This window comes from Cygnus olor, chromosome 3 (assembly GCF_009769625.2).
Source record: "Cygnus olor isolate bCygOlo1 chromosome 3, bCygOlo1.pri.v2, whole genome shotgun sequence".
Classification (NCBI taxonomy): Eukaryota; Metazoa; Chordata; class Aves; order Anseriformes; family Anatidae; genus Cygnus; species Cygnus olor.
Window position 1 is genome coordinate 115,157,905 of NC_049171.1, and position 25,692 is coordinate 115,183,596.

Consider the following 25,692-nt stretch of genomic DNA (forward strand, 5'->3'; position numbering starts at 1 on the left):
AAAGCATGCAAAGCGTAGCTGAAATAGAAGGTTTCCTCAACTGAGACCATGCAATTTAAAATTAATTGTTTTTCAACAGTGACTGGCAAGTTGCAGAGTTATGTATGACCTGGAAATACAATGTATGCGGTGTATTTTATATAGGAGCTGATATTGCATCACACATCAAGGGGATGGATTTCCCCAGGCTGCTCGCCAGAGCCCTGTACAGAAGAGATTGAACAATCAGATAAGGATGTTTGTACCAAAAAGCGTAGACATTCAAATACACTAGTCATTTTTGAAAGCACAGGACTGGTAGTGATCAGCACTCCAACTATAGGTGATAAGACCCCAGTTTATTGTCTCTTTTAAACACAGATAATGTAAAAAATAGAAACGCTGTCAGAAGATAACATACTGGATGTGTTTCTAGAGGCTGCTTCAACAGGAGATCTCCAAAAAGATCTTCACAGTATTTTGACATCTTGTACTGCTGATATTTGCTGTAAAAGATGATGTTGGTTCATTTTTTAAATATAAAAATGAAATCACTATTAGTCAGCAAAACAGAATAATACTAAGTAATGTAGACTTCCCAAATTATATACTACCCAATTTCTCTCAGCTGAGACACATTACTTTACTGTAATTAAACTGTCAAAAAAGGTCTATTATCTGACAGAGATGAATTTAATAAGACCAAGAAAATAGATTAACTGAATCCCACACAACTAATGGAACATGCAAATATATTTCACAGCTTTACCACAGATAAAAAATATTGCTACTATTAAGCTAGCTAAAAATTGACTATTAAAGTACATTTCCTTCCAAGTAACACCCAGCATATCTGCATAGCCCAACACACTTTTCAAGTACATTCAAATAGTAGCATTTTTGAGCTTTATCACCTTTCTCATCCATTGTACTAAAAAAAAATATTAAAAAGGGCACTATATACCTGCAGTGATTTTCAAATGAAAGAATGACGGGGTATTCTGATGTAACAAACGCTGTTTCCTTAATGGCTTGAATTACATCCTTTAAAATGCAATAATAGGATTCAAAATTAGAACAGATCAAATTACAATCATAATGAAAAAGATTTTTTTGTCCTCCTCCTCATCCTCAGAAACACAGAACTGAGTTTCACATGTGCCAACTGAAACCAGAACTAGAAAAAAAAAAAAGTATGCTCCTTCTTCTCTGTTCACCCCCCACAAACAACCTGTGCACCAGCACCCAACTGCAGCTGCAGTTTCACCTGCAACCCATCAATGCTACCCTTGAATCTACTACCATCTCCATCCTGCCAGGAAGCACTTCCCTTCCCTGAATGACTCCTGCATCTTCAGGCTGTTTCCACAGCTAAGGAACTTCTCAGACAGCAGGGAGGATATTTACTCTGCTGTTCAAAGAGCCACCGAATGTGAAAATATTGGGCAAAGTAATCAAGCCTGCTTTCTGCATTTTTTGTGGAAAGGCAGCAGTAGCACAGGGGTATGTAACGTGAGCAGGAAATGAGCCTTAATATCTGGGAACAAGAAACCATGCCTATGCAATTTGTCAGTCTGTCAAAATGGAGCGGTGGCAGATGCTGAGGAAGAGAGGGGTGCCTTGCATGGATTCTTGTCCAGGGGTCCTACTGGGGTTTGTTGCCAGGTGGAGAGGTCAGGCATTTACCTTGAAAAGAATATCTGTACACATTGCTTTTCCATGCGTTATTATTGGTTCTTGGTCTTCACCTTTTCCATCCCAACAGTCCAGCTCAACACATCTAAAGACCCAAGAAAAATATCACCTTTCTTACTGCTTCAGTACAGGTGAGCTGCCTGGGACAAGTTCTGAGCAGCAATGTTCAGAGCAGTAAGTTACCAAGCAGTTTTGGGCATTATGCAATTCCTTTTAAGCTGTACATGTGTAATTTCAGACTGCTTTTATTACTTCAGGTATTCTACTGTAAATACAGTATACGTGGGGCAAGATATTAATACCTGAAGAAAAAAATAGCACTGTAATACTCTTCTATTTATTATCTTACTCAGTTAACTGTGACACATACTAGTAGGTCAAGAAATCAAGCAGGAAATCATAAACATTCTCATTTACTTATAGGGTTCTTAATTACAAAGCAAGAAGCACTCTGAAAGTCTTTGTTTGTCATTTTGATATCAAACTTATCTTTCTTACAACCCAACTCCAGACACCAATTTCTACATCCCACTGCCTTCCAATGTTTTTTGTGACAAAGTCTTAAATATGTATGTTTTCATTTACCACATTGATATATTTATGCATTCAGTTATACACTATATCTTCACCAAAGTATACTATGTAGTCTTAAAGTATTAGATTCACAAATATTAAAAGACTTATCTACTGCTTCCAACCTGCATCCAGCCAAAAGTACTTGTCTGTACATCTCCACCGAAGACTTGCCACCAAACTGCCTGCCCGTTAAATACGTATTGTGAGAGGAACTGATAAAATAGTGAGCCAAAGGATGGTCCATTTCTTGATATAATTCCAAACGATCTAAGAAAACTGGTGCATTTTCATCTGACATCAAGTATCTGCAAAATCCATCACTTGATATGAGACCTAGAAGGCAGAAGAAATCATAGTAAATTACTACTAGAAATTTATAGTGGGTAGGATTCAAACTATCTTTCAGAACATGAACCCTAGCAAAAAAGGTATGTCTCTAAAGGTTTCTGCAAGCAAACACTTCTTTTCTTCCAGTGCTCCAAGCTGACCAGCAACTGTGTCCTTGATGCAAAATCTGACACTGTGTCCCCAGATAATAAAACCAGATGTACAAGAAAGAATCCTGACAGTAGATAAATTTTTAAAGGTTTCCCAAATTTATTTAAGACCTCTTGGAAATATAAGTCAAAGAAAGACTCTAAATAATTAGCCACAATTCAGTTCTTGGCTAGAATAAGCCAACATCAATCACCCGCTACAGCTTTGTGCTTGCAAAATCCTCTTCCTTGCAAATTAGTGAACAACACTTTCCTGTTCTAGATTAAGTCCCACCTTCATAAAACATGATTTTATATGTTCCATCCTAAACAGATGGCAACTTCTGTAGTATACACTTTTTTATTTTGAAAAGCTTGTAAAACTCACTGGAATCAAGAGTACTCAAAGAAGAGTGAATTAAAAAAAAAAAAGTCAGAATTAGAATCAGGTAATTAATACTAATATTTCTATTTCATACATGGCACGTGCTCGATTGTTTCTAGGAGGAGTCGCCACGCTGTTCCCCATTTACTAAATCCGAACGTCAAGCTAACCTCTCCCATTTTGTACCAGGCTAGGCTGTCTGTGTGGCCACAGTGTAACCTGGATCAGGGAATTAATCCTTCTGAAAAATCGCTGATTTTGAGGGGGAGATATTTTTCAGCAAATCAGTTTCCCGGTCTACTTCACTGGTTAGCCCTGCAAGTGCTTGCCCCTGACCACAAGGACCGTAATCTCCCTTCAAAAAGTTTGCAGGCTTCAGAACAAATTCCCCAAATGCCTAAAAAATACCAAATCCTGAATTTCCTCCCACATTTACCTTTACTCTTCAAGTCTTCATCTGGCTCATATGTCTCAATTATCTGCATTGCTCTTTTTGTGTCATAAAAGGGAAATAAAATTTCATTGAGCCGAGGATCTCGTTGATGCTAAGGTTAGAAAACAACAGAATTCAGCAAAACAATATAGTGCATGGCTACCATCCAAGAGCATTTCATTACTGCAGATGAGAAAGAAAGAAGTGGACATTTAAAAAAAAAAAAAAAGCCCTAAAACTTTCGGACTATCCAACAGCAACTTTAGCTTTAGACAGAAAACAAACCTTATCTTCCATAAGAAACTTAGGCAGCTTTATTATAAATATTTCCAAATAAATCCACTGTAACCGTATAACTGGTCTTACTGTTGCTCGTTCATGAAAACAATGACTGCACTTGGTATACATGCCAATGAAATGTTGACAATAGCTAAGCTCATCTTTATAAAATCTCTCTTCTTCCTTCCAGTCTTTTGTGTAGATCATGTAAACTGACAGGCTTGACTGATGGCACAGTAATCACCTCTGCAAAAATGCATGTCTTCAGCAATATCTATAGCTGAAGTAAAAATTGGAAGTAAAATAAAGCTATACTATATATACATAATTTGAAACCTGAATTTAGAAATATGAAACTACTGATGATTATTTGTGAATCCTAGAAACACTGCACTATTCAAAAAAAACTTAAATTCTTAGAAGAGATATATACAATTTAGAAGAACTTTATAGTATCCTCAATTCACAGTAATTTATGGTATTAAGATTTCATAATATATTTAGTATTTCTATGTATTCTAGATGCAATTTAGCAGTGATTTCTAATACACTAAAATTCAGAGGTTTTTTGTCTTGGTTTGGTTTTGCTCACAGTTGTGCTATATAGCATTTGTTTTTCTCCATGCTGGATTACAGCTGCACACTGTGTGCCTGATTCTCCATTAAAAGAAAATTAAAAACAGAATTGAACAGAGTAGTGGCATGTAAGCAGATGCAATAAAATGTAAAGAAATAAATATGACCATGAAAACACTCTTTTACCCCAGTAGATGCAGTTTTCAAGCTGCAGTTTAAGCAGAATTCAGAAATGTAACAGGCCACCCCCATATCGGTGATCAGTAATTTGGAGTGGACAGGATGGCGTTCACATGGCTTGGCACAGCATTATCAGCATTTGCTGTAATTCCTTATGTATATATATATTTTTGACAGTTTTTCAGGAAGAAAAGTAGTTTCCAATCAAAAATAAGCACTTGATCTCTTTTCTTACAATCAATACATTGATGAATGTGCTTTATTGATTCCAAGAAATTACAACCAATGCCAATTTAATCATGCAGTTAAAGAGGGATCTTTCAAGTAAAGCTACTGACAGTATGCAGCATCTAAACTATAGCATTTTCATTCACTACAGATCGGCTGTCTGGATATCTAAGTAAAACTCAGATGAAATATGAAATGAGAGCAGCTGGATGCAGGACATAACTTGCTAAGCAGCACAGAACAGCAATACAACACTGGCATGCAAAAGCACAGTCTAATATGACAAATGACAAGCTTTATATCATGAAAGACATTTCACTACTTCAAAAAAATTTAAGAAGTAGAAAGAAAGGTTCTTACTCAAGAAGAGTACTCTTACCCATTCTTCTACAGTTAAGCATACAGAATAACATAAATGGGATAAAGAAAAAAAGCCTCCTCTAGAATAAGACTCTCCAGAATTACTGTAAGGAGCTAAGAGCAAAATATTCTTCTTGTAGCAATGACCATTGCTCATTATCAACTTTTTTCCCCATTATAAAATTATGTCTCCATGTTTACTTAGTTTAAAAACCAAAGCAGATCTGACAACTGATGACGTGTTATTTAAAAAAAAATGGAAGAATGCTTATTAGTGTATCTTGGGGAAATCTTCTGCATTACTGAGCTTGCTGGCACAGCTATAACATAAAAGCTGACTGGAACTAAAAGCATTAAGTTTCATCTAGAAAGACAACATGTCCCTGGACTAATTGCATATGTCCAGAGTTGCCTTTGCTTGGTCTAGTTACCATATGAAGTAGAGAACCCCTACCCTAGACATTCTTAACCACATGAGGGTGAACCATCTAAAAGAATGGGAAGAAAAAAAAATCCTGTATAGTTCTGGAGAGAGAGAAAGACCATTTAGCCTCCCCGACCTGGCCTCCACTCTACTCTCTGAGCAGATATAAACTGAGATGTAAAGTAGCTTTTGTGCCCAAAATAATTTTACTTCTTGAATTTGTCCTGTGCAGTGGGGTAAGAATGGCATCCTTATGTGGAGATGAAAAAACAGAGGGAGACAGAAAGAGAGAGTAAATGAATGGGAAGAAGAGAGGAAGAGCAAGCAAGAGAGTGGAAGGGAGGGAGGAAAGGAAGAAGAAAGGGAAGAAGACAGTGGGAAAGAGAGGGGGGCAGTGGGAAAGAAAGGGAAAGAAAAGAATCTCCTCATACCTCCTTCCCAGGAGAAAGGTTGAATCCTGGTCAGACTACTGAATTTCCACTTTGACATTTACTTAGCTTACAATTTATTGCTGCAAATGAATGGCAGGAGCAAATCTCAATAGTAGTGACCTCAGCTGTTTTTCTACTACATTTTCTTTTTTCTAAATTGATCTTAATAACAAAAACAACAAAAAAATTCTAAAACTTAAATTTCTAAAATCCTCCTAGAAGTTTTAATACTGATACACAACTAAATCAGCTGTCAGCCAGAAGCATTTAAAATGCAAATAGAGACAGCATTTTGACTGGACAGATGCTCACCCTCCACTTATACCCAGCAACATACCATCATGCTCTCTTAAAAAGCTGTAATGCTTACAGTTTTTGTGGCCTGCCCTGGAGGTTATGGAATTCAAATTAATTTAGGCTAAAGACTCTCATGAATAATTGCCCTGCCAAGCAATTCCCTTCTCCTAAATAATCTTCTTGTATTTTCCAGCATTAAATATCACTACTAATTGCAGTACTGGCCTGTTGTAAAGGGGACAGAAATGATCAAACCAGGTGGGAGAATTTAGTTTATTTAGTGCATTTCAAATCATGACCAAAATTTTAAACTCCAAATATATTTGAAGACCAAAATACCTTAAGCACTAAGCCAAAGGCATTGGCTTCAAGTCATCAGACTAAATGTGCCATTCTATAAAACTTTTCTACATTTTTTTCCCAGCTCTAGTCACCAACTAAAGGGAAACAACCATTAGTCATGAAGTATTAATCACAGAATCACAGAACTGTAGGGGTTGGAAGGGACCTTGACAGATTATTGGGTCAACCCCCCTGCCAAAGCAGGTTTCCTAGAGCAAATTGCACACATAGGCGTCCAGATGGGTCTTGAATATCTCCAGAGAAGGAGACTCCACAATCTCCCTGGGCAGCCCTCACCGTGAAGAAGTTCTTTCGCATGTTGGTGCAGAACTTCCTGTGCTCCATTTTGTGGCCGTTGCCCCTTGTCCTGTCCCCACAAACAACTGAAAAGAGGTTGGCCATATCGCTTTGTCTCCCACACTTCAGGTCTTTATAAACATTGATAAGATCCCCTCTCAGTTTTCTTTTCTGAAGGCTGAACAGACCCAGGTCTCTCAGCCTCCCCTCACAGGGGAGATGCTCTTCTTTTTGAATATTATTTTTTATATGTAATTTGGTTCGATGAAGAATGAGTGCATTCCCAACTGAAAAAGAAAATTTTACTCTGAAATTGATCTATGAATTCTGAATATGATCTATTTGATTTTTCTATGGGGGAACTTATTGCTTGAATCTTAATATAGCAGTATCAGAAATATATACATTTCTGATATAAATATAAATGGATTTGTAAATAGTAAAATAATTTTAGAAGGAAAGAATTTTGGTAAGGCTTTTGGTCCCTAAAAGATCATGCATCATGCAGAGAAGTAAAGCAGCTACCCATGTTCTAGATGACAAGAATGTATTGGTACAAACCCAGGTAGAATGTACTTATTTTCCATGTGTAAGTTCTTGTTAAATCTACATAGTGCATTTGCTGTTGCAATTCTGATAGAGTCAGCCTTCCACAACTTACTGTGCTTTAGGAATAGAAAAAAAAAAAAAAGAAAAAAAAAAGAACCCCCTCACACTGTTTATTTGCACACTCATGATGTTTTTAAGAAATACTAAATACTCTTGCCAACAACTGTATTCTGGAAATACAGCAATAAAAATATTTCCTCTTATGCTGCACACATACTATTTTAAAAATCATATACAAACCCTTAAAATACTCTCTTAGCTCTTAGATTTGTAATAGATAGAAATATACTGTACAGTAGAATCAAACCAATGTTTTTAAAAGCCTATTTCATTTCTTCTATTATTCAAAGGGATAAGCAGATATATTTATCTGTGGCCTTTAGGTAAAAATAATTGCTTATAATAAAATACTGGATGTATTTTTAATAAAAACGCATCGAATGAAACAGTATAAAATGTATTAAACATACACAACACAAGAAAACAAGCAAATAATCTACAGATGCAATCTGCAAAAGCCAACATGTAGAAAGCACAAGAACATACAAGGTTGGAGCTGATTTTTGCACCTGGATGTTACCATAATGGAAAGATCAGCAGATCAGAAGCATAGCAAATCATGGCATGATACATGCAATGGATAGACTGGAAGAAGCAAGCCACTGCAGACAGACTTGTATGGTAGTTAATGTATGAAAAAGCTTACTTCATTTAGAAAGCTCACTAATTGGTCTACCGTTAAATAATCAGTTTTGTCTCCATTGCTGAAAAGAAATTTATTAGAGAATGTAAGTTTTCATATATGATGCTACAAGTAGGTATGATTTACATGTTGACATTGTCAATACTTCTAAAACCTTCCACTTCTCTACCTAAAATAACTTTATAATCTCAAAATGAACAGTCACAGAAAACAAACTGTCTATGCTTGACACAATATATCTCCTTTACTTGCTATAATTTAACATACATTACTTCATAAAACAACATGTAAGTCCTCCAGCTGAGAATAAATTGAAGGAAGAAACTTTTAAAACATCAAATATCTTACTTAATTTAGTTAGTTCACATAGTGTGTTAATCACCTAAAGGAGCAAGTTAAAATTACAGTAGTTAGTAAAGCCAATGCAAAAAAAAAAAAGTTCCAGGTGCTTCTTCTAACTCATGTAAAAGTTGCTCTAAGTACAGAGTGAACTTTTACATTAACAATCTGAGAGGGAAGGAAGGGGAAAAACATAGACTTAAGGCTTGTCTTAACATATTGCTGATGATACTAGGATTCAAGGTTAAACAATCTTTACAGCATTCTGTCACTATTACATATGGACTAAAATTACAATAAAATTAGTTTAAAGGAAGATTATATTGCATTTGAACTTACATCTTCTTAAAGAGGTCCTCTATGTCAGTTCGGGGACATATCTTTTGGGTGAGCTCATAAAATTTGTCATAAGTAAATGCTGCAGGCTCAATTTCATCATTCTGCAACAAAATGCAAAGGCACATTTATTCAGCAAAAGACTGCTTATATGCTTTATTCCTAAGAGTGTTATCTTACATCACAAAAAGCAATCAAATACTGTTTTAGCTCTTTACCCATTATACATTTACTTTACCTAGTTTATTTTGTATTTTTTCCAAACAGTTCTCAATTCATCTTTATCACAGATCTGTCAGTTGTTCATATATTCTGACCTCACAGCAACATTAATTCTACATACACAGATTTGGAACCCAGTGTTTGTTTTTTCTAATGAAGCTTAAAAAAAATATCCAAACTAGTGTATTAACTTCAAGATACTTATGCTGAAGCCAAGACACTTCAAGAAAATGTCTCAGGTTTGGTACAGTGGTTTTAAATAGCAAAGCAGCTCTCATACAGGGGTGCATAAAATTTCCATGAGAGGGAATGCACAGCTAACACATTCGGTATCGTGCCCTTCTTTGGCTGAACAAGATGAGAACTGCAGCTGTGAGGACAAAAAAATCACCCTTGGTGTCAAGCACTGCAACCGCTGGACACCCAGTTTTCTACGCTCCCCCTCCCTGGCTGGAGACAGCGAGCTGCTGAGCCTGCAGGCTGCCTCCCACCAGCCTTGGCAGGTGCCAAGCCAAAAACTATGGGCTGGAGTCTCCAAAATGAAAAAAGGGAGACTTGGCAGGGAGCAAAGGTGAAGAAACCAACCATGACTGTAGCCAGCTGTCACCCCTCTGGGGCTGCTGACAGGGGCTCCAGCTGCAAGCAGGACAGAGCTGGAGAGCAGTTCTTCAGTGGAGGGGAGCAAAAAGCAGGAGGAATCCAAGAAACACAACTGAGAGGGCAGCATGCAGCCATGTTCTGCACTCGTGCTTTGTATAAATGCATGGGGCGAGGCAGTTATTACAGAAAAGAAGACAAGCCTCATTTAAGAGGTTTAAGGATCGCTATGTCATAAAGATTTGATTACATTTTGATTTTAGTAAACAATCTACAGTGATGAATAAGCTACTCACGAACAATACACGTTTTTGCATGATGCATACGACTTTGATCACAGATATGAATATGAATGATTCATCAGTTTATTAATGTACAAAGAAGTTATTCAAAAATGCAAAATACCTTTCCACTGGGAAGACCTAATTCCTTAAGTGCCTGAAAGATCACTTTTTCTGTTTTACCTGATGCAAAGGTTCTGGTAATGCTAAAACAAAAGAGTGGGGGAAAAAAAGGGAAAAATGTTAGTAACTTTTTAAACAATCAGTTCTCTCTCTCTTGCTTTTTACTGCCAACATTTTCCTCCAACTTCAACTGATGAATATAAGCATCTTCCAAGTAATAGTGCAGCTGAAAAAATGCTCCATGTTTCACAGAGCAGCAGTGTTCTGCCTGCAAGCTATCCATTAGAAAACATCAAAATAATGAACTGCAAAAAGAACAGAAGAATTGCTGTTTTTTTCAGTATACTGGGATATGGAGCTATGAAAAGCATTATTCTTTTGGATCTTTTCACCTCCACACATAGATAAATGACTGTTTAAAAAGTAGCAGATTCAACAAGTGAGAAGACTCATGGCTCCAGGCTTTCCTGCTTGCAGTGACTTCTCTTCCTTTCCAAGCATTAACCTATGCCTCCCATATCACCCTTAAGGTAGGCCTGAACCATTCCCAATGGCAGGTTCCTTCCTCTTTCCTTTTCAAGCAGCCTCTGCTAGCCAGGGACTCCTAGATGCATGTCAGATCTTATTCTCTGCTCCTTCACCAGCTGCAGTGCTCACTCCTCCCTTTGAATGCTCCCTTGCCTTGCACGCATTATGAATGCCCCTGTTCTAGATGTACTATGCATTTAAGTAGGTTTCCACCAAACTGATTAACATCCATTTACTTCCACAAAACAGTAATTCCATTTAAAGCTTAGATATTTGGCATGTTTAATGTAAAAACATTTGGTCTATTTCTGTTTCCATTTGAGACAAGTTTGAACAGCCTCTGGCTCTGGAAAAGTAGATCCAAATTTGACACTCTCCTCCTTTCCAGGGTCTAAGCTAAAAAGATGCATCCCAGAACTCCTTGATTTTGACGTCTCAATCTGGAGGGGAAAACTGAGGTCTGTATCCAGTATCTATTGCTAATACTAAGAAAACCTGTATTGTGGGAAATACCCTATAGCTGCCTCATGAGAATAAGTTGCTTGTTATCATCAAGACAATCGTTTGCGGAGTCTTTTTGTTAGTCTCATGCATACTAAATAATTTCACAAGGTGAAAGATGTGAAATCAACAGTTGCTGTTATTTGTTGCCATAGCAATTCACAGTTGTTCTACTCTCCAAAACACTCTAAGACTCCTATGTAAATATTTTCATACTAATAAAATGAAGATCAGGAAGCCAAAGATCCAAGTGATGAAGTAGTATTTTAACCTATCTTGGCTATTTTTTTACTGGGTTCTTACAACAGGTTCCCATGTCCCTGTTTAGGTACATAATTAAGTTATTTGACTTCCAAAGCTAAGTACTGTGATGTTTTCACTGAATTATAGAATGAGCTTAACTTTAGGCACCTGTTTCTTAAAAAAAATATACATCTCAAGCAGCTATTTTCTCCTAATGCTATGACACTGAATAACATCAGGTCTATAATTTATAATCTGTCTCCAGCCCTGTAAAAATTCTATGCCTGTTCTAATGAATCAGGCTCCAATAATAAATATAATGCCAAATGTGTAATATTGGCATAAGTAATGACTCAGAAACGGAGAGCCAAGATCCCATGGCTGCAGAAAACTTCTTTTTGGTATCAAACCATCTACTTCACTAAAGATAACAGCAAATATAGCAATGATTTGTAATGAGAGCAGCAGTCTAGAAACAAGTACATGAATTAAAAAAGAGTTTAAAAGTATACTTTCATTTTGCTAAGGGTACTGTAAATAAAACTATTTTTTATTCTATCTGAAGAGACTTCATCCTAGCATATTTACATTCATCTTGTTGTATACCTTGGAAAAAAATTGGATTATTTCTGACACAAACAAGTTGCTGGTTGATAGATACCTACAGGTGTTAACTCCTCATGTTCTATGGTGGATTTTTTTTTTTCTTTCTTACCTTTTTTTTTTGTTGTTTGTGAGGGTGGGGGACAATGTATCAATGTGCTCTTTCATTTTTTAAAATACTTCAAATCTAGGACTGAGGGTTATCAATCTACCTTGCCTTTTGATGGATTCAATAACTTGGTTATTTCAAAATATTTACCACTTTCAAATCATTACTTCAAATATCAAATCAACACAGAGACTGTTCAAAACAATCAGTTATTCTGGCTACACTGAATTTATCAGTTTGGCTAGAACTGGAAGTACCACTGTGTATACTGTACAAAAAAATCATCTAAAACTACGATTTCCAACCATCATCTAACTATAGGAGCAGACATTTCTTCCAGGCACTCTGGAGTAATCAATACAAAGCTTATTTACTAAAATGTGTAATTTCAAATTAACTTAATTAAACCAGTATGAAACAAATTTAGTCTTTTTTTTTTTTTTAATCTTCATAGTTAGATGCTAAATTAACTCAAACTCTTTTAAATGTAGTCATACCAATGGATGATCATAGGTTGACCTAAGTTCGTTTCCAGCCAGGCTCTATCTAACAGGCACAACTTTCACATACAGAAAACCTGTTTTCTGCCAATGGAAAGCTGCAGAAACAGAGTATTTTTTTATGTTAACAAGCACTGACCTTTTCTGTTATCATTTATAGTAGTCTGAAAATCTGAAAATACAAAATATTTTAACCAGTGTTCTCCTAAGGCTTTTGCGCTACTAACTGCTAGTATTTCTTCTCTCTCAAGCACATTACATTGATAGTAATAAATATATGCCCCAGATTAGGTTCAAATCCAATAGCAGCTGAGAAGAATCTCCATGACCTTGCAACCCCGACAGTACTAACAAGGAGTCAGGAATATTTGCACCATTTACCACTGACAGCCTAAGGATTTTCACCTTCTCAAGCTTTGTCATTTTCTATGCCCATGTGTTGGCTGCAACAATCTGTATTAAACCTAGAAAGAAATGCAGAGCTCTAACTTCCCAGGTGAGATTTTTTCCTCGGGATTTTACTTCATTTCTATGTAAAAGTGAACTAGAGGGGATCTTGCGATACACATTCCTATAGCTTAACAGACCTGCTAGGTATTCTCCTTCTGAGAGGATAACATTCCTATCTGTATCCCCAGAGCTACAGTCACTGCTATAGGGGTCTCTGAGCAGCAGGAGGAGGTGGATGTTTGACAGAGCACAGCTGACTAGAAGACACTGAATTTTAAAACAAGGAGGTAATATGGGAGGGACTGACCATAGCAATCTGGAGGTCTGTTGAATGTGAAGCATCAGTAGTTTAAATCAGTAGGAAGATTTACTTGGGTAAACAACCTGAAACTCAACGCATAGCAGAAGCATTCTGCCCAAATTTCCTGGTGCTTCTTGACTTGCCTTCCTTCAGCTGGTTTCCTCATCCGCGTACCCTTCTCCTCATGCATCTAGCTCCTCCTATTCCTTGTCTTCTCCCCCATACTCTTCCTTTGCACTAAGTGCTTGTGGGAGGAGGAGAGGTTACCCAGTGATGAGAGATCTGTGTGCCTGTGTCTCACTTCATAATAAGCAGGTGTTGCTGGATCAGGCCACTTTCATGATTTCACTGTCCTCCATCAGGGCTCCGCTGTGGAGGGGAGGACAGAGCTCTGGTTCAACCTTTTTTCCAAGACAGGTCTAGAGAACGGTCTGATTTTTCCCCTGCGTTGTCATTCCTCTTGCTGACATCTCTCCTATTCCTTTCAGCCCGTGATACAGTGCTTACTGGATGAGCACAAAAAGGTTGCCACATTTTACCCACAACAACGTAATGAATTCCTTGAACATGTAAAGATTCAGGTTCCCTCAGCACAGCATGGAATAGTAGATTCTTTACAAATTCACACTGCAAATCGTTTTTGTAAGAAATTAAGCTTTTAGAGACCAATTTGTGTCAACCTGGCACTCTTGGAACTGGAAAGTTCTTTTTAAGTTCACTTAAAGTGAACTTAACTTCAAAGTTACTTTTAAGTTACTTTTTTCAAAGTTCACTTTTAAGAAAAACTATTCAACTTTAAGAGACTGTTTAAGTCTTCCACAATCCAAACTCTAAATCTGACAGGATGATTTAATTCACTGGAATAACAAGCCAGTGGACTGGACTCTCTTCAGCAATATGCGGCCTTGTCTACATAAGTAAGTTAGTCTGCTATAGCACAGCAGAGAGAACTTGTGCCTCCCTAAATGAAAGGTAAAATATTTCAAGGTGGAAAAAGTTTCAGACAAGCTAGCACACTATTCATTCAATTCTGAGGAATAAAGCTCTGTGTTCAAACACAGACATAAAGCTCTGATGTCTTGAAAATGAATTTGCTCCTCTAATACTGTTCCCACATCTTTACCTTTCAGTTGATATTACTCATGGGACCTCTGCACAGGAGATGCCTCATGGCAGTTCAGTTCAAGTTTCAGGAATAGGCAGGAGCTTGGCAATGTGAAAGCTGAAAAATTAATACACTGAAGCAGCCTTAACATTGTCAAGGTGTTACTTGAATCATGAAACTAAAGAAACCTGGAGGGCAGCATAGCAGGCCCTTTATCTTTTTGCAGATTCTGAAGATGCATAATCCTCTCTTTCTTGCATGGAAAAAAATATCTGTAAGGTTTACTTTACAAAGTCCTTTTTATTGTTCTTTTCTGTGTGTTCCTCCTCATGAAAAATCAGCATGCTCCAAAAGTGGGGGTTCCACATACTGGATGAGAAGGAAAGAAGCTCAACGTATTGGCAAGAACATCTAGAGCAGGGCAGGGAGAATTATTTGCCTAGCCAGAGAAGACTGAAAATCAGTAGCCTGAAATAGTTAATAGCTGTACTGAAAATACACTGTTCTAGCTTTTCAGTCACTGACAACTAACCAAATGATTCATTTACCATGTGGAGAAAACCAAATGTTATCCTGGGGGTTCCTATAAAAGCAGAAATAATTTTGGCAGAGCTGTATCTCTCTCTTTTATGAAGAACTACATTTTACAATGTACCTCTGTCCCCTACTTAACTGGCCTGCATTTTTATATAGCTCTTCTGTTAAGTATTTTATGAAAAACCCTTCCCAGAGTTTGAAGAGTTGTAAGCTGAGAAAGCTGATGCTCTTAGCTCTTCGTGACTGAAAACAATTACAAGCAATCATATCTTTAAAACGGACTAAGAGAAAAATCATTAGGCTGATAAGAAGTCCTCCCTAGTTTCCAAGGAGGCATGTAACTCAGCTCAGTATATCTAGTTCTATGCTTGTTCTTATATACGTGTTAGACAGTGATAAAGTTGGTATTGTATTTAGTTACTAAGCCACAGAATTGTTATTAACATTATATAACCAGTACTTGATAAAAACTTGAATGCCCAGTTGAGCTTACCTCCGAACTGGAATTTTCCCATTTGTATTTGTTAGAAAGGCCAGCTTCATCCAACTGAAATTAAGAAACAAATATTTTAAAAATACTATTTGTTAAAATTAGGATACTTATATTAAGCTTCAGATTACTGACATCCTTGTGAAATGAGTATAAAGAGATGATTGTTTGGTAATAAAAAATATTTCTCTGTAGTCTTTTAGTGTTTGAGGCAGAGCAGTTCTTTAATTGTAAGGGCAAAAAGCAGCCCAAAAGAATCAGCATATCAGTTAACAGGAGTTTGAAAAGAAGAAAGACTCATGGGATTCTGTTTCCATATACATCAGCAAAAGAACAATCCAGACAATAATTAAAACATACAACATCAACAAATCAAATGAACGGTTATAAATTCTCTTATAATTTCTCTTGGGCAGGTGCCAAATATAGACTTGAGACCTCTTCTGATCACAACGAAGGATAAATCTTAAACTAATTTAACACCATTCAGTTTATTACACTGTATTTTTAAAAATAATTTAAAAGAAATGTAAGAATGAAATTATAAGGCTAGAAAAAAGGAGAAAAGGGGAGGAAAGAAGGTAACTTACTGTTTCTTGAGACATGTCATTGGACTGACATTGTTAGCTCTAAAGTTATGTATGATGGATCCAAGTCCTTCTACCCATTGCTGAAAAACATGAAAATACAGAAGCACCAAATTAGGGAAACTGTAGATGGAAGAAATTGGAAAGTTTGTCTTGACGGAAGGCTTTTCTTCCTTGCAGCTATGGATAATGTTAATGTTCTGAGTTAAGGAAAAGAACTCACCCACTTCACAGCCTACAACACCACAAAAAAGTCCAGCTGCATTTTACCCATTGATATGTTATCCTTCACTAAACAAAGTGATTGTGCTTTCCATTCTTCTAAGTACCACATGCAGCATCTGTGGTGCTATTAAAACAGTTTACTGCCAGCAAAGGAAAGCAGTCCACTGATTGATTTATTAAGCTTTCTAGTTATAGCCCATATAAATATATGCCTCCCTTTCAGTCGTTGCTGGCATTGTTAGCTATTACTAAGCAACATTATACAATATGTGATGACATATTTAACTGGTCCAGTGTTAGAAAAAGGAATGAAACAAAATATTAATAAACTAGAGCAGACCACAGGGATGTACAACAGTTGCTCTCTGATGCTGACCTCATCTAAACACCCTGTTACATATTTAGTCCTGTTTTCTTCCTGGCTTTCATCCTTAAAAAGCAAACATTCCAGTAATCATTGGGATGACTTTTAGCCAACAGCAGCATTACATCACTTATGTAATTCCTTTTTATGGATCTTTTTTTCCACTATAGCTTGTACCTAGACTTGGTAGCGCTGTATAGCAGAAGCTTAAGGATTAGACCTTAACATGAACTCTCATTGATTTCACTGAGAATCCTGGCAGGATGAAGCTATAGGAAGAGAAAAAAACGATAGCATTACAGGCCAAGTTTGATCTCAATTATGCCATTGTAATGCTAGGATTACTCAACAGATAAATTACACTGGTGGAACTGAGAGGGGATTCAGTCCACTGCTTAACATCAACCTTATGAATAAAGCTTCTTGCTTCCGGCCAAATTCTGTGTGTGCTGCTTGAACTGACTTGGGCAGGATCCAGAATTTGACACTCAAAAATAGATGGAGATTAATATATTTTCATTTTCATGAATGAGTGCTGTACATCTGAAAATCAGATTTAAAAAAAACAAACAGCATTTATATAGGAGGAATACTAGTGTCTTTGGACATATTGTGAATTGCATGTATTTAAATCCCATTGGCTAAAATAATGCAAAAAAAAGGTTTAAGGTGTCCACTCAACAAATAAACACACTCAAGCAGACCCTTGTACTTGTGACACATTATAAGCCCATCACAAACTTCCTTTTAAACAACAAATTGTTGTCAGACTCCCTTAAATGAACCTTATAGATCTATCTGACTTTGGACAAATCATCCACTTACTAAGACATTTATTAATACTTATATATTCCTTTTTAAGTTATTCTTTTTTTAGGAAGTAATGCATACAAATGGATAAAGTGTGTATCTGAGAATCGTCTGAAAATAAAAGTCTGACTTAAGAGAAAGGCATAGTATGTGGGGTTTCTCAGGTGTGTTTTTATGCTTTTCAATCATTCTTCTTGTTATAATTCACAGAATTATTTACCTTTGATTTTGTTATCACATTTGAAATACACAAGATACCACATACATTCATCACATGAGCAAGCAGACAGTCCAACAGACAACCAGGCAGTGAGGTAATGCAAGCGGACACTCCATCAATTACTCTTCTTTCCAAGCACTGCTCTTTCTCTCTCTTTCCCTGTAACATTTGCTCTGCCCTTGCTGCCTCATTGTGCCCTAATAGCCCAACCTACCCTATATTTTCAGGCTTAGCAAGTCCCTGCCAGGGCAAAAGGCAGCCACTTCCCCACCACTCACAACTCCCAGACATACAGGATGTGGTGTCACCTCTAAAGCGGCTTCCACACCTGGGCTTGAAAACAGCCCACTAGTCTGTTCTCCCATTTCTCTTTTCCCAACTTCATGAATAAATGGACTTAGTAGTCAGAGTATGGATGTGCTGTCTAGGGATATAAAGAAAGTAAGGATCATGGGGAGAGATATTTTATTATTATTATTAAAACTAATATAATTGGAAGCCATTGACCGACTTAGGGAGCACATATCTTTTCCTACAAATGTTCCCTCACCAAAGATGATACAGGAAGATTGCTTGCAATAATTTCAGGAAAAGTGTCTGAACAAGTCTCACATATATTTAGATTCCCTGGAACTGTGGAAACTTGACTCTGATTTATCAATTATTTTACTTATTTAATTTGATAAATTAGAGTAAAATGTCACTTTATTGCTACACTAACACTGTCACAGCTATATAAAAATTTATTTTCTCTATTCCCTCACAAGCAACTCAACCTTTTAACACTGACCCAGAAAGTAAAATGGTATATGCACTGCAAACAAACAAACATAAAAGAATCCTGCAAGATTTAGTTAGGCAAAATGCATGTTATGAATAAGATTGCCTTAAAAAAAAAAAAAAAAAAAAGACATTTATTTCTGCTAAAAAAACGTCATCAGTGCAGTACTGCCGATGACACCATTTCAACAGGAAATAAACACACGCAGATCCATTTTGATTTGAAGGCAACAGACTGCAACTACACCAGATATGAGAAAATTTAACATTTAGCAGTAAGATTACCCAGCATTCATTTCCAAAGTTACTTCGATATATTAGGAACAGCTGCCAAAAACAAACAAACAAACAAACAAACAAAACCCAACACTGCTAGAAAAAAGTAGATACAGTGAGAACTCACTAAGCACTTAGTAAGCAATTTCTTTGCAGGAAGTATCCTGATGATTCCCACTTTAGAGGGACTCCCTAATCTTTACTTAGTGATAAGGCCCTTTCCTGACAGAGATGCCAAATCAGGAACTCGGTTCATGTTCACTGAAAGGGCACAAAACTGCAGCCAAATGCTGATAAAACACAAAAGCATCACATCTCTGCTGGCACCAAGCAAGAGATTAACCTCAAAGTCTCTGCCCATCTATGAATCGTCTTTACATTGGCACGATGTCCCCTGGGCAGGATATGGGAGCTCAAGAGCCACACTTTTTTATCTGTGTCACATCACACAGCTGCACGATGATGTAGCATCTGGCTGCCTGGGCTTCAGTTTGGGGCTAAAGTAATTTCTGGAGTGTTTCATCAGATCTTCCTCATGGCTACCAGCTGGCTGCAAATTAAAATTGGGAATAAGAGAGCTGAGGAAAAAAAAAATGTTTCTGGATTGTGAAGACACTATGTAGAATTGAAATGACATAGGATGAAAAAAATTCCTCATCCACAGATTGGTATACAGGCTCAGTGCAATACATTCAAATTCTTTGTCAACTGGTCAACGTGAAACATCCTTCTGAGCTAGAATGGTTTCCAAATAACAACCTCCATAATCACTTTTAAGGCAATGTTATCCAGTGCACAGATATTCATAAAGTATCCAAAGCCCGAATACTATATGACAAAAGTCAAGGTGCAACATATTCTTTTCTGTCAGCAAAGCATTGCCAGATTAAACGTACAGCTGTCTGATGACATGGTGGAAGAGATGAAAGAGTTCAGCCTTTTCCCAGCTAACACACCACAAAGAACACAGCAGTGGCAACACTTGTGTGCTGTGAGAGCACTGCTGATTTTACAGATGAAGGTGCAAAACATGTAAACCTATGCAAGTAAACAGGGATAAAGATCCTCAACTCTTTTCCTTTGTGCTCAGCATCTCCATATTGCTATGTCTGCAAAGAAGGAAAATCCTACAAGATGAAACTGAAGTGAGGTAGATACTTCACTTTGGTCTTACAGAAAACAGAGTTGCAAAATGTTTTTTGATAGAAATACAAGATACATTTTTTTCTCATTTATACTAATGCTAAACATTTTCAGATTTTCAAAATGGCTTAGTACCTTTAATCTGTCAATGGAGCTCCTAAATGGCTCTCTATATACCAATAATTACTCTGGATTCATATAGAAGAGGAATCTGGGCCCTGCTATCTAATCTTAGAGAAACAACAACCAAGAAAAGAAATAAAAATGAAGACAAAGATACCTTAAACACAAACCCTTAGGCTGGCACAAGAGGCCAAAATCTAAGTACGCTGTAGACTGGAATAAGTAAGCTGTTTTGTTTTTCTTTAACAAGATCCAACATTGTCAAATATCTCTATAAGGAGAAGGTGCGTGAAAAATTTATTGAAAAAGCACTCTCCATTTTTGCTGGAATACTCAAATGCTTTTGAGGCACTTAGTGACCTTGTGTTAGCTGAGGTTCATTGATGAAATACAGGCAGCAGCAGCAGGGTGCACAGATAAGTTTGACCTCTCAGCTTTCTTTTAGTCATCAACCTTTCATTTAGGAGTGTTAAAAAGGGCAAAAATTATGAAGCACTAAAAACCACTGTAATCTACAGTTCATGCAATTCCAGACAAGGTCATCTGTGGCATATTTATAAACAAGGTCAGTATTATCCAGACCTCTCTTGAGGTGATTTTACCTTCACTTTTTCATTGCAATCTCTCCATGGTAGCACTCTGCTTAATTCAAGCAGTGGGAAAGCCAGGGAGGCAAGGAGGCTTTCCCCCAATTTCAGTATTCAGTGCCTGTGACTGGCTTAATAATTTGAAGTTTCAGGAAACCCACGGATAACAGAACCATGTTTCTCAATTCTTACTGAGAAAGAAGCGTCCTGGCAGGATTCCCTGGTATTTTGCCCTTATCCATCGATGTTGTGACCAGCAGATGTCCCTCTTCTCTCAACACAGATGTCTCAGAAATCATTTCTGTTCTATAAAAATTACCATGCCTCTACAGCATGAGACAAGAAAAGCCAGGGCAGTAGACTAGAGATAGTGCAAAAGCCATCCCCTACCTGATCAACTGGAGCACAGATTTGTCAGCTATTGCTACAAACATTCTGTTACAAAAATAAAAGGGCCTCTTCCTACTTCAAGTATTTCATCTGGAAAGCTGAGGCTCACATAAACACTGCATTGCGAGTCGTGTGATGTGTCCAGATCGCTTCCACCCTTCAACAAAGCCTTCCATCCTGGAATGACTTTTCCAGCACTGGAGGGGTCTACTCTGAAAGCATCTGGAAAACTCTCTTTGGCTGCTTCATTATGCAGGTTCAGACAAACATAGTAGAGATTTACACAGTGAAATAGACCTCCTGGCTACAGAGAACCAAAGCTTAAGTTTTCAACTTATTGATACTTCTGTAGTGGCGTAGCCAAGAAAGAACACGAAAAAAAGCAGAAAGGCAAGCACATCGAAATCACAGACATTTAACCACAGTCTGGCCAGGATATGAAGGTTTCTCTAGTGAACATGGTTTTACTTACTTGGCAAAGGGCTACCTGAACATGTAAGCAGAAGTCATAATTAAGATGGTTATAGTTTAGAAATGTTTATCATGTAGGTTATGAGACATAAGCCATATACTAGCATGACATAGAGAACTGCAGTAGACTTTTAGAGTTACGTTCAAGTATGTTCTGCAGTTTTTTTTAGAAAGACTTACCTTGAAACATAAAAACAAAGCAAAGCTATGGGAAAACAGAACCTTCCTGCAACATATCTTTGGGATATTCCTGTGGGAATCTTCTGCTGTCCTCTAGTTGTCCTCCTAGCAGTATGATTTGGGCAAATAATAACTTGTTTCATGGAGAAAAAAAAAATCAGAGCCAACTGAAAAAATATATTTTTTTTCTTTTAAGTAAAAAGAGCCATATACTAGAACAGCAACAAAAAAGACCAATCTGAATAGCTTCACCTTAAAAAAATGATGGTGGTCCATTTGACTGTTTTTTACCAAACATAAATCAATTTAAAAATGAAAAATACTAGTCCAGCTGAAAAGCTGAGCTATTTAAGAACATCAAAATGAAATGATTTCAAACTGCAGTCATCTTCAATGCCAAATATTATCAGTTGGATAATTAGGCTGGCATTTTGCCTATATGCTGCTTTTTAGCATGAATAACAAAGTATTTCAGTATGTGCTAGTCATTCTGGTGCCTCACAGGTTAGCCATCAACATGTGATTCAATGTCTCAGTAACACAACTGTAGAAAACATCAATTTTCTACCAAGTCCAGCTATGCTATTGTAAAAGATTACTCTCTTCTCCTTCCCTCACTGCCTCCCATCCCAACCGTCTACCAGCAAAACGGTGTGTGTTGAGCACTCCTTGAGTAAGGCTATCTCAAACACTGGTGTGAGCTTCAGCCCTAAAAAGTTAATGAATTAGGAAAATTCACTTCCCTGAAGTGAATTAGGAGTGTTCACAAACTTCTCCAACAGCACGGCGGTGGGAACAGTACTTTCTGGGAAAGACGGTCCTTCTCAGTAGCGCAGCTGAACCTGAGAAAGAACGACTGTCAGGACAAACTCATGCCTTTATTAAAGAATGCAAAAAGAGCTGACTTGGGATAATTTTTTAAGTTAAAATCCTCAGTGCATTGCCAAAATGGATGAGCAAAGAAGAAAGTCCAGATTTGGGGTTTTTAAACTACAACAGCTTCACTGGCCTTTTGCCAACATTGAATAGGCAGCCTATAGCCAGGGTGCCTTCACATCAGCACTACATTACTTCCACCGTAAGGAAATTTGCCTCCAAATACTCGATGGCCCTTTCAAATGTCCTATATTGGGGAAAGCAGATTGTCAGATTATTAAGTCACAGGCTGTCCACTTCGGAAGAAAACAAATAAAAAAGCACACGTATGCACACACGTGTGTGTTTTAATTCTAGCTCACAATAATCTCTGTAACCTGATTTAATCAGGATTCAAAACATTAGATTTTAAATTCCACCTTTTACAGTCACTGCCTACTACCACATTGAAGTTGCTTTAGGAGTGGACCATGACAGCTGCTTGCAATCAGAGACAGAGTACACCCTATTTTGTCATTGTTTTGTTTTAAGAGTGGAAATGAAAACCAATTTCTCAGCTGAAAACACCAATAAAATTTAAGTAGATAGAATGTAAATACCAGAGTTGGAGCTTGGAGACAAGTGGGAAGATAATAAACACACTCTTTTTGTTGGAATAGTTATCCTTGGAGCTCAGCAATGACTTGGCCAGACCTGCTGAGCACATCACCACAAGAGGCAGAGGAACGTCGGGCTGCCTCAGTGCAGAGATGAGGACAGATCAGTACAGACAGCCCTGCCTGGAGGGAAGGGTTAACTGCTACCCACAGCATCCCTGCCTACCTGCAACAGTGCAGGCACTCCTAAGGAACTGTTCTACACTCGGTTACTCTGTCCTATCCACGTGGCAGAATCTGCTTCCCACTGATCCCATTCCTTATGATATGGATAGCCTGAAGAAGGCAGACACTTGCATTCATTTTCTTCTATGTCATGGTTATGCAGTCCCATTTACAATCCAGCCTTCAACAAGTAACAACTACTTCTTGTCTCATGAAAGTATGCAGTTTACCTGTCCAACATTTACTTATGGGGAAAAAAAAAGCTTTCCATTGTAGGTTATGGTCTCCTAACTCAAGGAGTTGGACTTGATGATCCTCATGGGTCCCTTCCAACCTGGGATATTCTATGATTCTGTGATTATCTACAGAAGCAGAATATCTTTTTGCCCTGTTTCTGTCACCCTAAAATAAAGGTTCTGGGCTTTTGCATTTGGATCTGTCACAGAAGTCCCTTGTTTTAAAGCACCCCAATCAGGTGCAAACCAATCCTGATCTTGGTTTATCTGAGGAATGGCTAAAACTTCTGCAGCAAGTAACGCTCACTTTCCTCATGGCAACCAGCGAAAACAGCACACAACTACAGATACATCCCTTACCCAAATCTGGGCTGCTTAAACCACAGTCATTGCCCCTTTTTCTCCAAACTCTTGTCTCTGTCATTTCACAGTAACAGTTTACTTTTTCATGTGGACTATATATCAAGGCCCATTTTAAACTGCAGTAGTAGCTGCATTGCTACCTAATGACATGTAAAGACCTGCTGCTTCTAGAGGAGATTTAGTATGCTCTGGAACAAAGATGTTTTCTCATGATCAAAACAGGAAGAATCACAAAGGAACAGTTCTATCTGCAGATAATTCCTAGAAAATTTTATTGCAGCACAGGTATAGTAGCAAGTTGATGCACTCATCATATATGAAAGACCATCATATTACAGACCAAATGAATTCCCATATGTCCACAACCCCAGCAAAGCTGCAGCTTTAGGTGCAACTTAGAAAGCTCTACGTTGTTTTTGACTTGATCTACCTTACCATCTCCCTTGTGTCTCAAACATATTAGATCAGGTGGATCAGCATTGTTGGCAAATTATGGAAAAACTCCCAAATGCAATTCTCTTACATCTATAGGCCTCTTAGAACCCACCCACAAGAAGACTGCAGTATATGACATTTCTGATAAGCATATTGGTGGTTAATGAAGCAGGACATATTTTAGATGGTATAATCAGCTCATCTATTGTGACAGCATATGTAATTGGTTAACATAGACTTCACAAACCAAATAGTCTGGTACAGTTTACGGAGATTAAAGATGGCTATCAAACTTCACTACACCTTTTTTCTTTCCAGAATAAATCAGAGACATTGTTGGGTTAAGTATAAAAGTGAATGCTGCAAGCATTTCTTTTTCTTTGCCTCTTAAATGTTTGTAAAACATAACCATGGCACATTATTTCCCTGAGAGCCTGCTGAAAATCTACACAGTAAAATCCATTTAGTGTGTTCATGTAAGTTATACAAGAATGTCTCCTTTCATGGAGTTTACTCAGTACTCCCAGTGCTTAAAGATGCATGGATCCAAGCAATGAAAAATCAACCAAGTCTGCCAAGGGATTTAATGATGCTGTATTTAACAGGCACTCCATTTTAAAGGAGGGGTTAGCAGGTGTATGTTACTCATCACTATTCAGTATGTATCTCAGAGGCAAAACAGGATGTAATATTCCATAAGTATGGACAATCAGAAGAGAAAAGCAAAAAATGTGAATTTTTGAAGTCCCTTGAATCTCTGGATTTAAGCTATTAGCAGTACTCTGGACCAAGCTTCTCAGAGCAGTTTAGAGCAGATAGAGAGAATACCAGGTCTTGGTGGAGCCACAGAACTTTCATTGTAAACTGCAATCTTCAACTTGCAGGAAAGATGACGTGTAAAAAAGCACCATTGTTTTCTTAAGGCTGTTCCACATAAACGGGAAACAGAAAAGAACCTGGGTACACTGGAATCCCCTTAACTGTACAGAATTTTCTTTCCTGCTTTTGTCTTTTCAAATCATATGAATCATATGATACAATTAGGTTATCACCAAACAAAATTTTGGAGGGCTGGGCTCCACTCACCATGGAAATAAAAGTAATTGCACTTCCCTTCAGCATCACTATGTGTTATAAATCCACTGCATAAACTCCACGTAATGTGCTGTGCAAGCCTCATGCAGACATACTAAATAGTTAGGGGGAATGTTGTGTCCTATATGTCTCTCTGCTTTTGATTAATTACCATGCATGTAGAGGATGGTAAAGT

General features: G+C 37.5%; 1 protein-coding gene across 13 annotated transcripts in view; it reads right to left on the minus strand.

Annotated features, from left to right (window-relative positions):
- Nucleotides 1-25,692, minus strand: part of PLCB4 (phospholipase C beta 4) — a 200,677-nt gene that overhangs the window by 58,676 nt on the left and 116,309 nt on the right. For all 13 annotated transcript variants that reach the window (XM_040551655.1, XM_040551652.1, XM_040551647.1 and 10 more), the window contains 10 exons: nucleotides 16,126-16,205; nucleotides 15,539-15,592; nucleotides 10,170-10,251; nucleotides 8,949-9,049; nucleotides 8,274-8,331; nucleotides 3,548-3,656; nucleotides 2,373-2,583; nucleotides 1,666-1,759; nucleotides 944-1,023; nucleotides 401-485 (listed from right to left, as the gene is read on the minus strand). In XM_040551655.1, the coding sequence (XP_040407589.1) occupies nucleotides 401-485; nucleotides 944-1,023; nucleotides 1,666-1,759; nucleotides 2,373-2,583; nucleotides 3,548-3,656; nucleotides 8,274-8,331; nucleotides 8,949-9,049; nucleotides 10,170-10,251; nucleotides 15,539-15,592; nucleotides 16,126-16,205 (954 nt within the window). The remainder of the gene's footprint in view (nucleotides 1-400; nucleotides 486-943; nucleotides 1,024-1,665; nucleotides 1,760-2,372; nucleotides 2,584-3,547; nucleotides 3,657-8,273; nucleotides 8,332-8,948; nucleotides 9,050-10,169; nucleotides 10,252-15,538; nucleotides 15,593-16,125; nucleotides 16,206-25,692) is intronic.